At 46.0% G+C, this 14,875-nt stretch overlaps 1 protein-coding gene across 2 annotated transcripts in view; it reads left to right on the forward strand.

Annotated features, from left to right (window-relative positions):
- Positions 1-14,875, forward strand: part of POLE (DNA polymerase epsilon, catalytic subunit) — a 316,779-nt gene that overhangs the window by 42,553 nt on the left and 259,351 nt on the right. For both annotated transcript variants that reach the window (XM_078667255.1, XM_078667256.1), the window contains exons 8-9: positions 14,477-14,557; positions 14,762-14,869. In XM_078667255.1, the coding sequence (XP_078523381.1) occupies positions 14,477-14,557; positions 14,762-14,869 (189 nt within the window). The remainder of the gene's footprint in view (positions 1-14,476; positions 14,558-14,761; positions 14,870-14,875) is intronic.

Raw genomic sequence — 14,875 nt, forward strand, 5'->3', positions numbered from 1 at the left:
GTGACTGTCCGATCTGTGCCCCAGCATTGTTTTGGAACAGGAAGTACTGCACAATGCGGGGACAGAGTGCATAACTCCATCCACCTATTTGACATGAAATATAGGGAAATAGTGGAGACCAAGTCTGCTGGCACTCTCCCTGACTGGGTCTGTGCTGGCCGGGTGCTGGAATCCATGCTTGAGTCAATCTGCCGTCTCCTCCCATCCGCCGTCTCCTGCCTAGAATGGAGTAACATGTCCTATGGCTGTCCCCGTCCTGCTTTTCCCTCCCTTCTCATTGCACCAGACATTCTACACTGTTTATCTTGGGTAGTTACACAAATATATTTGCATAGCCTATATACTGTTTGTGTTATTCTTTCAGTTATGTTTTAACTTTTGTTTACATTATTGATAGTGTAACGGTCCGAACTACTGCATACTGTAAAAATGTCTGTCTGATGTTCAACATCCAATTAACACCCTTGTATTGCATGTAAAGATATTATTTTTTTTCTGTTTGACCAGCTTGAATCCATGACTGTACTTATCATTGTCAAATATGCACAATATGTCAATAAAGGAATATTTAAAAAAGATATATTTTCTTAGCCATTAGCCAGTGCTCTTCAGCTAAAGCTCCTGGCCTTGTTGGGGTACCAATGGACCTTTAGAAGTGTCATCTGGACTTGTGAGACCCACTTTTAACTAACATTTTTAATAATTGTCCACATCTCCTGTTCTATCTTACTAAATAATTCTGGGGACACGCTGAACGGCGTGTTCTGCCACACTTGGATAAGGCGTGGGAGGGTCATCATTTTATAAAGTGCAGCTCTTCCCTAACGGGGTGAATGGCAGCGTAGGGCAGTGAGATACATCATTGTGCAGTCTCTCCAACTGTGGGTAGAGGTTTAATCGGCGGAATATTTGTGAGTCCCTAGTAATGTGGATACCCAGACATTGGCATCTATCCTCCACAATCGGGGCCTCGTAGTCTGACTGGAGCTGGGGAGTCCCCCCGATAGTGGAAAAAACAGCGATTTGGACCAGTTTATTTTTTATCCTGAATGACTTTCAAACGCCCCAAAGATTTGTAGCAGTCTGCTCACTGAGCGATATGGATGGGTGACGTATAGGAGGATGTCATCTGCGTAGAGAGATATACGCTCTTCCCATCCCCTGGGCATAGGGATCCCCCTGATCAACTGGTCCCCTCGCACCCACGCCGCTAGTGGCTCTAGTGCTAGTGCAAATATTAGTGGGGAGAGAGGCCAGCTTGGTGCGTCCCCCTGCCTAGCTGCATATTCGGGAAGAGGTACTGTTTACTTGTGCTTGGGCTAATGGATCCTGGTATAGTACCTGAACCCCTTTGTCGAAATTCGGTCCAAAGCCCATCTTTGGTAGTACAGTAACGTTCTGTCTATATCCATCTACACAGAGTTTCAACTACCAAAGAAAAAATGTACTCTCTTGAGACTATTGTGCTGTACATTGGATATGTGGAATAATCATTGTTTTTTGTTTATATGTATGATTTGTTTAGTATTTGTGTAATCATTTAGAGTATTCAGTCACTATTCACGACTCACTCACTCAATGTATTCTTAGTTTTTGTATTGTTTTGGACTGCTTACACTATGCTTCGAAATAATATGCTAAAAGGTTAAATACTAAAGATTTACCTTCTTATTTATTTGTGGTCAGTGTGTCTGTTTGGTTTTTTGATTTAACCTACACCAGATATATCTTTCCTTTTGTATTCAATACGTTTTCAAAGCAATTACGTTCCCCAACAGAACCACTTTGTTGTTTAATTTCACTGACCCAGGTTCTGAGGGTTATTGGGTTACCCCATTACTTCAATGGCGCCCTTTGTTAATGGCATTTTCTTTTATTTTTATTAAAAAAATCATTACGATACTGAGTGGAGTCAGAATTTTATGTGGGGGAGAAAGAGAGCCCTAAAGATAGTACCTCAATTTGAATAGGAGAAGGAGTTAAGTCAGATAGGTTTACCACGTGTGTGTGTGTGTGTCCATCATTGTGTCACACTGGGCCATTGTTGTCACTCCCATCGAGTCTTCAGCAGAACTGCCTCACTAAGTCACCGATGGGAAATGTAGGCGGTGCAGTCGACATAACTGGTGCTACTCCCATGTAGCCGGGAGAGAAATAACTCATTGGTCCATTACAACAGTTTCCAGATTCTAGCTCCTGATGCACGAAGCGGGCATGGCTGAACAGAGGCAGCACGTCCAACAACAAAAGGTTCAGACTACCATTCGTGCCTCTGTCCCCACTGATTGTGGTGCATTCTCAGGTGTGAGAAAACCCAAAATATATAAATCTAGAACTTTGCAGGTCACAAAGAAACTCGCATGCTTTCCAGATGTAGAATTATCCACGTGTTTATTGCACCGGTAGTGAAAGACTAGACGTGTTTCCAGACCCCAAGTTCTCTTGATCAATAGTGATCACTATGTGTATACATCTTTTTTAAGATGGCACCCATCATATATGGTCATATCCTGCATCACACAAAAATGCTGGCAAGCTTCTGCTTTAGAATATATAGAATAATAGCCTTCCAGAGCATTTTGTAAATTTCTAAATTCTACATTGCAGTTGGAAAATATATTGGATGGCCTTCGAGGCCGGCTGCTCTGCAAATGTTTTGTAAACATTTACTCTCCTCATTCCGAGATGGTGCACCTTTTTGTGTAGTCCTTTCTGCGCAAGAAGTTTGCTTTGGAATTATACTAGCATGTAAGGGTTACCTTTATTGGAAGTTCCTAGTTCTCTTTGTGGGGTAAAGGGCCAGCATTCTGGAGAAAGCGAGAGGAGTTATACTAGTCATGCGTTGGTGGTTTGGAGCATGCACTTTTTTAGGGAAGGAAAAGGAATTGATAATCCTCCTTTTCTCACAGATAGGCCAGAATGCCTAATTTAAAAAAAATGCAACCTTCAAGCTACCTCACTGCACCTCCGTTTACAATTGAGGCTCTTGCATTAATTAGTATGGCTCTTTGTCATCTCAAATTCCAGCATTTACTATTCCTTTGTTACTTTAGACACTGGTAACAGTAGGAAACTCTACACATGACTAGAACCTTATTGGCTAGGTAGACCAAGGTAGTCTTGTCTTTCCTTCATGTTGGTAGGAGGCACGAATCTAACCTGTTTTTTCCCAAATCTACAACACTTTCAGAAAGTAGTCTGTTACGTAAGTCCTGAAGTAGCTTCTGTTACTGGCTCATTGCTATATACTTCCCCTAGACTGTTTCTTGTGATTCGTAGCGTACGCTATTACATACTCACCACATCGGGCATGCCTCTAATGAGTCTCTTTGTGGCTGCAAGGTCTGCTAGCTTTGTCTGTCATTTGTTGTCTTGGGTGGCTATATTTCTGTCTTGTGTTGCTTCTGAAGCATCTGTTAAATGGTTAAACAATGCTTTGTTGAGAGAGTTTACAGCTTACCAGTGCTTGAATTTGAGACGGTGGTTTCTGGTGCTGTGCACCGGATCTTTATTGTCCACACCGGAATTATGACCGCCTGCTCTATAGTGCTGCCCTTTGTCTAATTTTGTGATGAGCACAACAATAGTTATTTAATAATTCAATATACATTAAATAAGCATAACTTGGGCAGTTGGGGAGGGACCATCACCGACGCGACAACGAACTCAGGTCCTTGTTATGTTATGTTATTAATTTTTATAACGCGCACAGCTGCCCCAGCGAAGGGGCGTCCTGGCGCGTGAACAGGTACTAAACATAACAGGATAAAAAGGAGGAGATCCTAGTCAGAAGCAGGGAACAGGAAGGTTTTAATCATACGTCTAAAAACAGTAAGATTATTCAGCGCACGGATATGCACCGGAAGAGCATTCCACAGACCAGCGGCGAGTACTCGGTAAGATCGACCACCCATCCGACTGAGTTTAAAACGGGGGCATACCGCCAGATGAAGCGCCTCCGATCTTAGAGACCTCAGTGGAATATATGGAGTTAGCAAATTCGCTAGAGCCGGCGGCAAAGAAGACTTCAGAATTTTAAAAGCCAGACATAGTGACTTGAACTGAATTCTTTGCCTGACTGGTAGCCAATGAAGAGCGGAGATCGTACTAGACACCGAGCAGTATTTGGGTAGGCCAACTATCGCCCTTGCTGCTGCATTCTGCACCCTTTGGAGTCTAGATGCTTCGGCCTAATTGACCCCCAGCAGAAGCACACTGCCGTAGTCCAGCCGAGATAGAACCGTGGCTTGAACCACGATTTGCCGAGTAGAGGCGTCGAAAAACTTGAGGATAGGTCTGAGGCCCCGCAAGATGCCAAAACAGGTGGCTGCGACCTTCTTCGTATGACTCGAGAAGGATAGGGCTGAGTCCATCCAGGCTCCTAGGTTCTTTACCTCAGTGACAGGGACGGGAATAACGCCCAGTTCCGGCGGCCACCACAGATCACCCCAAAGCTCTGCATGTTTCCCCAACACCATAACTTCGGTTTTTTTGGCGTTCAATTGTAGGCAGTTAGATCTTAACCAATCTGCCACGGCCAAAAGTCCTGCTCGGAATCTGGGGGCATCTATCTCAGGGTCACTGCTCAGAGTCACCGCCAGCTGCATATCGTCAGCATATGAGGTCCTAGTCAAACCCCATTGCTTGACGATCATAGCTAGCGGTTGCACATATAAGTTGAACAATGTGGGGCTCAACGAGGAACCCTGAGGGAGCCCCAGATCCAACGAGTGAAAGGTGGACTGGCCAGGTGGTATAGCCACTTTAAAGGACCGGCCGGAGAGGAAAGAGCGGAACCACTGAAGGGCAGTCCCCGAAATACCAGCCTCCTCCAGACGCAAGGCCAGAATGCGGTGAGACACAGTGTCGTACGCGGCGCTCAGATCAAGCAAAAGGAGCGCCGCCGTTCGCCCCGCATCGAGTACTCCACGTAGGTGCTCGGTCATGTAGAGTAGCGCGGTCTCGGTGCTGTGTCCCGACCGAAAACCATTCTGACTCGGGTCTAGGATATCATTACGGGCAAGATGTTCAGTCAGGATGGAATTGACATGTGCCTCAGTGATTTTGGCTATCCAGGGAAGAAGGGATATGGGGCGGTAGTTCTCAGGTAAAGCTGGATCCAAAGTGGCCTTCTTTAACACAGGGGTGACTACCGCCTGCTTCCATAAGGAAGGGACCGTTCCTGATGTTAACGACAGATTAATCAGGGACAGCATCGAGGCCCGACACGAATGGGGAAGAATCCTGATATGATCAGGCTTCAACGGATCTAGCGGAGATCCAGATTTAATCTTCAAACCCAATGTGTCAAAGGTCTCCATGGACAATGCCGGTAAACAGGACAAAGTCTCCACCTCAGACGAGTTAAAGCTCCCTAACTCTAAGTCATGCAATGAGCAGTTAAATCCTCGATAAATAATCTGCACTTTTTCTAAAAAGGATGCCAAACCTTCACAGTGAGCGTCAGTGCAGATAGCAGTCGAGGTGGCCCTCTTATTCAGAAGATCCTTGATGACCTTAAAAATTAGTTTAGAGGGATTAGTACTGGTTTGGAATTCCTGGGCATAGAATGTGGCACGGGTCCTGCAGATCGTTCTGTGATAGTTCTTAAGTTTGGAAAAATAGATGGACTTTAGGATCGGGTCGTAAGTCTTCCTCCATTCCCTCTCAGCTTTCCGGCAGGTTCTTTTGAGCTCGGCAAGTGAGTCATTATACCATGGGCTAGGTACTTTGGAATGGCATTTAGACCAGCGCATAGGTATGAGGGAGTCGAGGGCATCCGAAATCCATTTACAAAATGATTCATACCCGTGTTCCACATTCTGAGTGAGGCCCAGGGGATCCTTCTCCAGTATCCCAAAAAACTCCTCCAATTTCAACTTGTGCCACTGTCTCTTAAAGACCAATCTTTCTGCCGCTTTAAATGGCAGATCATCAATGGGGCAAAAGACTTCCACCAACAAGTGGTCAGTCCAGCCCTCCGGAATAGGATTGGTCATCTTCACCCTGTTAAGAGTAGTAAAAAAAGGGTCCAAAATATGGCCCCCAGAGTGAGTGGGCAGGGTAACTAGTTGAACGAGTTGTAGGGCTTCAAGGTCCGCGAGCAGAGAATCTATGCCCGTGGATGCCCTACAATCGAAGTGAATGTTAAGGTCACCTGTGATGTTAAAATTTGCACAACTAGGTACAAGAGAGCTTACCATATCTGTGCACACAGAATGCTATGGAATAATGGCTGATTCAACCCATTTGAAATGTATGACCTGGAATGTAAGGGGGCTTCACACTATGACCAAGAGACATAAAGTTCATGCTTATTTAATCCGTAGGGGAGTACATATTGCACTGCTCCAGGAGACGCACTTAACAAAGGCCGAGGGTATAGCGCCGCAGCATAGGTGGCGAGGTCAGGTATACAACACCACTTACTCTGCGTTTGCCAGGGGGGCGCTATTCTGGATTAGGGCGGGAGTGCCTTTCCAGCTGACTAGGCAAACAGTGGACCCTGAGGGTAGATATGTGGCCATTGAGGGGAAATTGAGAGGCAGGGACATCGCCTTTTGCAGTATATACGCACCCAATGTTGAGCAATTACGTTTCAAGGAGGGGCTATCTGGAGCGCTGGCGCAGTACCTGGCGAATCCCCTACTACTGGGCGGGGATTTCAATTCTGTCACGGATGTTGTTATGGACAGATCTCACCCACCGCTAGCTGATTCCCCGACATACCGTTTATCCAAAGGTAGATTAGACTGGCAGGTGCGATGGGGATTGGTAGACGTCTGGCACGCACAGCACCCGGGGGACCGGGATTATTCTTACTTTTCTAGTATGCAGGAGCTGCACGTGCGTTTAGATGCGGTGCTCTGCTCCCCGACAGTGGCGCCCGCTATTGTGCGGACAGAGTATTTAACTAGGACCGTCTCGGATCACAATCCACTGTTAGTTACGATGGACTGGATGGCCGGGATATCATGTGTCCCTACTTGGAGATTGCGTCCAGAAACATTGGATGACCCGCTCTTTCATGCCACACTAGAAGAAGGGATAACGCAGTACTTTATTGACAACGCTGGTACGACGGCGACGAGGGCGACAGAATGGGACGCTTTTAATGTAGTTATCAGGGGCCTCTGCATAGGCAAATATGCAGGAGTGCGGAAAGTGCTCCTGGGGGACCTAGCGAGAGCGGAGTCTAAACTACGAGAGGCAGAGGTGGCGAGACCCGGCCACCCCGAACTGCAGGAAGGGGTCCAGGCAGCTAGAGAAGAGGTGGCAGTTGAGGTAGAATGTTTGCGCAGCTTCGACCATAAAGCGTATACGATGAGAGCGCATGCAGAGGGTGACAAGGCAGGGACACTGTTGGCTTGGCTGGCTAACCCAGCGAAGAGGGGCTCCCCAATCCTAGCGCTAACAACAGAGGGGGGAGATGTGGTCCATACCCAAAATGAAATCTTGCAGGGCTTCAAGCTCTATTATGAGGCACTCTATAAAAGTAAACTGGAAGCGGATGACCCTGATGTCGGCACTTTTTTGGAGGAGCTGACTAGGACGGGTTTAGACGACGACCAAGCGAAAGACTTGGGTAAAGACATTGAGCTTGGAGAAATTCGGAGTGCCATTAAGCGTATGGCCCGTAATAAAACTCCGGGATTGGATGGCTTACCCATAGAATTTTATGGGAAGTATGTTGATATACTGGCGCCGAGACTCCAAGAAGTTTATAGAGAGGCTAAGGAGGCCGTTATCGATGTTAACAACCGACTATAAGATACTGAGCAGTATACTAGCAGCCCGCCTACTACCCCATATGACCGCATTGGTCCATGAGGATCAAGCTGGCTTTATACCAACGCGGAATACTACTACGAACATCAGGAGGTTAGTGCGATTATTGGATGATGATCACTCGGAGGCACTCGAGCCAATGATATTGTCAGTGGATATTGAGAAAGCCTTTGATAGCCTTGAATGGGAGTATCTATACAAAGTTCTAGATCGCTTTGGCTTAGGAGAGAGCTACCTACAGTGGACGAAGGTACTCTACACGTCTGCGGTGGCTAGAGTGAGAATTGGATCTCTGGTATCGTCACAGTACCCAGTGGAGCGAGGGACGAGGCAGGGATGCTCGTTGTCCCCATTGCTGTTTGCCTTGGCGATCGAGCCTCTGGCGATTGACCTATGGACAGGGAGGCATTACCGGGGCTTGAGGAGCAGAGTTGGGCAGCAGTATGTGTCACTCTATGCGGACGACCTACTGCTTTTCCGGGAGGATGCTGACAGAGCCTTAACAGGGGCTGAACGGCTGCTATCCAGGTTTGGGGGAATCTCGGGCTTGAGAGTCAATTGGTCCAAGACCTGTCTGTTCCCGGTTAGGGACGGAGAGACTGAACCGCACTTGACCCGAGCGGTGTGCTGGGAATCCACTTGCTTGAAATACTTAGGCGTGCACATATATCACACAGCGGCGGACATGCTGGAGGGGAACGTGGGCCGAGGAGTGAGGGCACTGAAGGGTAGCATGGCATTCTGGACTACCTTCCCCTTATCAGAAGCGGGCCGCATAGCCCTCTTAAAAATGGTGGTACTCCCCCGGTTCTTATATTATTTCCGAACGCTACCTGTGTGGATACCTAGCTCCACCTTCAAACTGCTGAAGTCCCTCATAGTGTCCTTTCTTTGGGGTACAGGCAGACGTAGAGTAGCACAAGCAACGCTTATACGACCGAAAGTTGAGGGTGGATTGGCGGTACCGGACTTTGAACTTTACTACCTTGCTGCCCAGCTACAGATCTTCACACAAGAAATAGCGCGGGTATTTAGAGGACCGGAACACAAAAGGGATACGGGGACGCCACGCCACGTCCTTTCCTATATAGCTCTGCAACAGAAACTAGACCTTAGAGATCTCCTCACAGAGGAGAAAACAATCAGACTTTGTTGGAATCGCACTCAATGCAGAGCAGGAGTGTTACATCCGTATGCTCCCGAAATACCGCTCGGGATGCTCACGGCGTTCCCACACAGTGGAGACTGGTCGCGACTACAAAGCTGGGAGGACGCTGGGGTGCAGGTGGTAGGCGACTTATATGAGGACGGGGCCATGCTGCCCTACCAGGCCCTACAAGAAAGATTCGAATTGCCGAGCGGGGATTTCTTACTGCACATGGCGGTGACTAGAGTGATACAGGTACACTGGAAAGAAGGACTAGTGGAACCCCCGACATCGATGGCCTGCCAATACACTATGATGGCAGCGGGGACCTTCAAAGCGGTCACGTGCTTGTATTCTAGGATGCTCAATGAGGGCCTGCCGCCCCTGGATGCATTGAAAGGTAAATGGGAAACAGACCTAGGCAGGGACATCCCTGAGACGGCCTGGACACAGATAGTGAGACGAGCCTGGAAGAGTTCGAGGAACGCCAGATTCCAGCTAGTGCACTTCTATATACTCCATAGGGCATACCTGACGCCGGGGAAAATTGGGAAGTATTTTTTTTTTAATTCAAATCTTTTTTTAGTGACAAAAGAACATAAGGAGAACAGAAAGATAAAAAAAAAAAAGCATAGTACGAGAATTGCATACAATACGTGCAGTTATGGCTGGCATTGAGTTAACTTGACAAATGGTGTAGAAAATAACATTGTAATGATATTCATTTATGACATTATACCTGTATTGCACAGCCAAGTAGTTGTTCTACAGACTGAACCAAATATACACGAAATAAATATAATAAATAATACATAATACACATATACTTAAAAGGTATTTTCAAGTAGTACATACACTGGTACAATACATTAAGAAATTGAATATAGCCCATACTGAGATCCTGTCGGTGTCGCAATAGTAAGTGTATGAGGAAGTAAGCCAACAATTACGTCGCACAGAGCATATTCACATACATGCAAGCAAGAGACAGTAGTATCCCTCTAAGGAGGATCGAACGAAATGGAGGAAGCATCAAGAGATTTCCAGAGTTTTTTGTTGTTGATGCACGCCAAGGAGAGGATTGTAGGGCATTATTGTCTACTCCTCTGATGCAAGAGACCCACTCTCGCCACATCTTGAAGGAGACTACCTCAGCATTCTTCCATTTACACAGTATAACCTTACATGCTAAGGTGAGAAGCAGGTCTAGCAGTTGTCGATCATACTCATTAGCCACAGTTGGGTCCAAAGCACCTAGAATGACATAGATAAATTCTCTCCGCGGTTTGATTTTAAAAATATGTTCTATGCAGTTGAAAATGCTATTCCAAAATTTTTTTAGGGAGGGGCAATGAAAAAACATGTGTGATAGGTCACCTTCAGCCTGATTACAATTCCAGCATTTTGGGGTATCCCTTAGTTTAAGTTTAAACAGTTTTTGGGGTGTCCAGAACACCCTGTTGAGCAACATAAACTTTGTTTGTGATAGGATTGGAGAAACTTTGTTAACAAGAGCTTTTGCGTTAATTCTATCCCAGTCAAGTTCAATTCCTGTGTTGTTGGGTTCTTCCTCCCATTTTATTTCATTACTCTTTTGTGCTTTCCCGGCTTTTGGGATAAGTAGTTTATAAACGTTAGATACGAAATGACCTGCAGCTTGGAGGCGTGCTAGTTGTGGTTGTGGTTGAAGCCATGGTTCAAGGGGTTTAAGTGGACGTGAAGCCAGGACTGTTTTCAGTTTTAGGAAAGCGTAAAAGTCCATTGGCGTGAGGCAGTGTGTTGCCTGGATCGCCGAGTATGGGAGTGGTGAGCGTCCGTCATATAGGTCAGAGACCATGTTTACGCCTTTCAATGACCAGTGTTCCCAGTGGAGTGATTCCCCATTAATTCGAATAGCTGGGTTATGCCATAAGGCAATGGAGGTAGTGTTTTTTTATTTTTGGACCGGACGATTGTACTTGGTCTAGTCTTAGAAGAGCTCGCCTAGTGTTTAGCATGATATATTTAGAATGAGGGAAATGCGCTAGATCCATGGTAAGCAGTGCTTGAAGGGGCGCATTGCCAACAATAGCTTTCTCTATCCATAATGGGGTATAACATGGGTCCTCAATAAACCAGGCTGCTCCCTGCTTGCACAAGAATGCTGTCTGGTAGTTTCTAAAATTGGGAAGCCCCAGGCCGCCTTTTTCCTTAGCCAGCTGTAGCTTTTTCATAGATACCCTGGGCTTCTTCCCCTGCCATAAAAATGTTCCAAACAGTTTATCTATTTTGCGCAGGAAGTCATCCGTGAACGTCATAGGGAGCATGCTCGCCAGATAATTTACCAAGGGTGTTACCATCATCTTCAGCGTCTCAGCTCTCCCCCACCACGATAGGAACTTAGGGGACCAACCATCTAGTAATTTAGTTATTTTATTCAGGAGGCGCTTTTCATTGACTCGTAATGTAGTAATTAGGTCTTTATCAAAATCTAATCCTAGATATTTAAAACAGTCCGGTTGCCAGGTTAAACCAGAATTCCCCAAAATCTCCTTATTCCCTATATTATTCAATAGTTTTACCTCAGTTTTATCTTTTTTCAAGAAGTATCCAGAGACTTCCGAGAATTCCTCTATGGTGTTCATAAGGGCTGGTATTGCCTCATCTGCCTTCTCAGACATGACTAAAACGTCATCTGCGTATGCTGTAAGCTTGATGACAGTCATTAAAGGCAATTCCAGGGATGCTATTGTTATTACGGATTTGGTACAAGAAGGGTTCTATGGCCAACAAAAAAAGCGAAGGGGACAGGGGGCAACCCTGTCTTGTTCCCTGCTGTAATTTGAAAGAAGAGGAGAAGGCACCACCCGCTCGGACCCTGGCCAAGGGACAGGTGTAAAGGGACATGACCAGTTTTATGAATGTTGGACCCAAGTTAAATTTATTTAAAACAGCCTCCAGAAACGTCCAATCCACCTTGTTGAAGGCTTTTTCTGCGTCCAATGTTATCGCTGCAGTGGGAGTAGAGAGAAGTTTTGATTTTTCAAGGACGTGTGCCAATATTCTAGTGTTGTCACTGGACATTCTGTTTTTCAGAAAGCCAGCTTGTGAGGGGTGGATAAGTTTCGGCAGGAATTTCTGGATTCGGTTTGCTAAGATCGAGGCTACGAGCTTGCAGTCTAAATTGATGAGCGAGATGGGTCTGTAGTTTTTTGGGAGCTTCGGATCTTTGCCCTCTTTTGGTAAGACCGCTATGACAGCCTCCGCCAGTGTGCCTCTAACCTCTCCCATTTCGTTAATTTCATGGAACAAATGAAGCAAGGGGAAAGCCAACGCTGAGGAAAAGCATTTGTAAAACTTAGCTGTATATCCATCAGGTCCTGGGGCTTTCCCGCAGCGAAGTCCTTTTTATAGCTTCTGTCACCTCGGCCTATGTTATCGGGTTGTTAAGCACCTCCCGATCTTCTAGAGGGAGGGTGGGCAGATCACATTTATCTAATTAGTGTTTAACCTTGTCTTTGTCTACATTATTGTTCCATTATTGTTCCTCGCATATAGACGCTCATAAAAGTCCTTGAAAATATCGGCAATTTTAAGGGGATCAGTCCAGGACACTCCCTTATCATCTACTAGTGAGTTGATTGTGTTTTTCTGTATCTTAAATTTCAGGTAGGCCGCTAGTCCCTTCCCCGCCTTATTAGATTCGCAGACTTTATAACGTTTCCTTCTGTCCAGCCACACCCCAGCCCTTTCACTTATAATTTTGTTGTATGCGTATTTTTGGTTAGTTAGTTTATTCAGAGTCACTTCTGACCTGTTCTGTGTATAGCTGGTCTCTAATGCGGCAATGACAGCCTCTAATGTCTCTAAGGCCGCGTTGTAGTTTTTATTTATGGCGGATTTAAGTTTAATGATTACGCCTCGTATAGTACTCTTTAGGGCCTCCCAACGGGTGTAGTCTGTAGTTTCCCCCCCTCTTGTTGTCTGTTAGATAGTCCTTTATTGCGACTTCAATTGTATTTCTGTGTTTCTCATCCCCCAGTATTTCATCGTTTAGCCGCCATAAGGATTGACGGAGATTCGGTTTTATATTAGATACCGTGAGTGAAATGCAGGAATGATTAGATATAACCCTCGGCTCTATGCTTGTGTTTTCAATTCTGGTTATGGCATTTTTAGTGATAAATAAATAATCAATTCGTGAGAATGAGTCATGTGGAGGGGAGTAGAACGTGTAGTCCCTGCCATCCGGGTTTTGTAGACGCCATGAGTCTATCATATTGAATCTGCTACAGAGTTTGGTAAAGGCCTTATGTGCCTTATTGCTGCGAAAAGGGCATTTAGAGTCCATATCTAGGGTGGGATCCGCCGGTAGATTAAAGTCACCCGCAAGGATGTGTACCGCTGTGTCGGGGATAGTGTCCATCTGTTTTGTGAGCTCTGACCAGAATGATTAGGAAGTATTTTAAGGTTGAGGAGGCGGCGTGCCCCAGATGCACGATGGCAGGAGCGGAACTTGACCACATGCTCTGGTCTTGCCCAGCGATAGGGCTGTACTGGGAGGAGGTGGGCGACACCCTAAATGCGGTAACGGAGAGGAGCTTGGAGTTTGACAGAGCTATCTGTATATTGCACTGGTTTCCCTACACGTCCAAAAACAAAGTCACGAGTAAATTTATAGATTTGGGACTCATACTGGCTAAACGAGAAATCACGAGGCACTGGAAGGCAACGGTGGGGCCATCCAGTCATAGATGGAGGAGAGAGCTCCTGAAGTGGGCTTCGGGGGAAAGCGCGCTGAAATTCCAGCTGGCACGTAGGCGAAACAGCGACAGGGCACTAGAGGCTGCAGCGGCATGGGAGGCATTTGTGCAGGCGCTGTGGGGCTGCGAGCCACACACCACCGGAAGGGAGCAGACCACTGATAGGGGGGAGCCCCTACCATGACAGGTACCATACATACACTGGACCATAGCATACCTGGAAAAGACTGTCAATTGAAAATATGTACGTCGGAATGCGTCAGGGTGGGAAGTTGGGGAGGGGGAGGGATGTTATCATCATTGGTGCAATAGCGATAATGTCATACTATGTAAGTTTGTTATTATTTCTGGGGCATTACCAGCGTGTCCTTATTATAATGTCGATCAATGTAATGTATCACGGTTGGGGTTTTCTCGTTCACCTGACTCTTTCATAGACGATATGGCATTTTTTTGTGTAACGCCTTCAGTGTGTTTGAATAAAAACCAATAAACTTTGTTTAAAAAAAAAATAAGAATAACTTGGGCAGCAGGTGTTAAACTTTTGATATACAATAAAAATGACTGAGTTGTCACACTTGTAAGAGTGGGATGGTTAGGTGTGTTGGTACTGTCCATGGCAGCCCTTGCAGGGGCAATGGGTGGTGTAAGTTGCAGGGGCCTCCTAACGAGGGCCCTGACACTTTTTTTTTTTCTTTAACAGATTAAGCACTGCAGCATACCGTAGATTATTGTTCCTGCTTGTGAAAGGTGGTTATACTAAATTGACGCAAGGGTGGCTCTCCATTTTCTGTTGCAGGCTCACTGGTATAACATTCGCTACCGTGGAAGCACCTTCCCACCAGAAATAACTAGGCGTGATGATTTGGTGGAGCGACCGGTGAGTCTTTACTGCTTTGAGTTTTTAATAAACCTGGTCTTTTATGTCGTCCTTGCCTCCATAATGATATTTCCTTTGCCGTAAACTGTTTCTCTTCAACTTGCCCGTTCACGATCTCTCCTACCGATGTCATTCAACCCCCCCACCCACGATGTACCTGCTGCCTGCACCATGACATTGATTTACTTATATTATCACTTGCAGGATCCAGTTGTTTTGGCATTTGATATTGAGACGACAAAGCTGCCTTTGAAGTTTCCAGATGCTGAGTCTGACCAGATCATGATGATCTCCTACATGATTGATGGACAGGTAAGG

Source organism: Lissotriton helveticus, chromosome 11 (genome assembly GCF_964261635.1).
Source record: "Lissotriton helveticus chromosome 11, aLisHel1.1, whole genome shotgun sequence".
Lineage (NCBI taxonomy): Eukaryota > Metazoa > Chordata > Amphibia > Caudata > Salamandridae > Lissotriton > Lissotriton helveticus.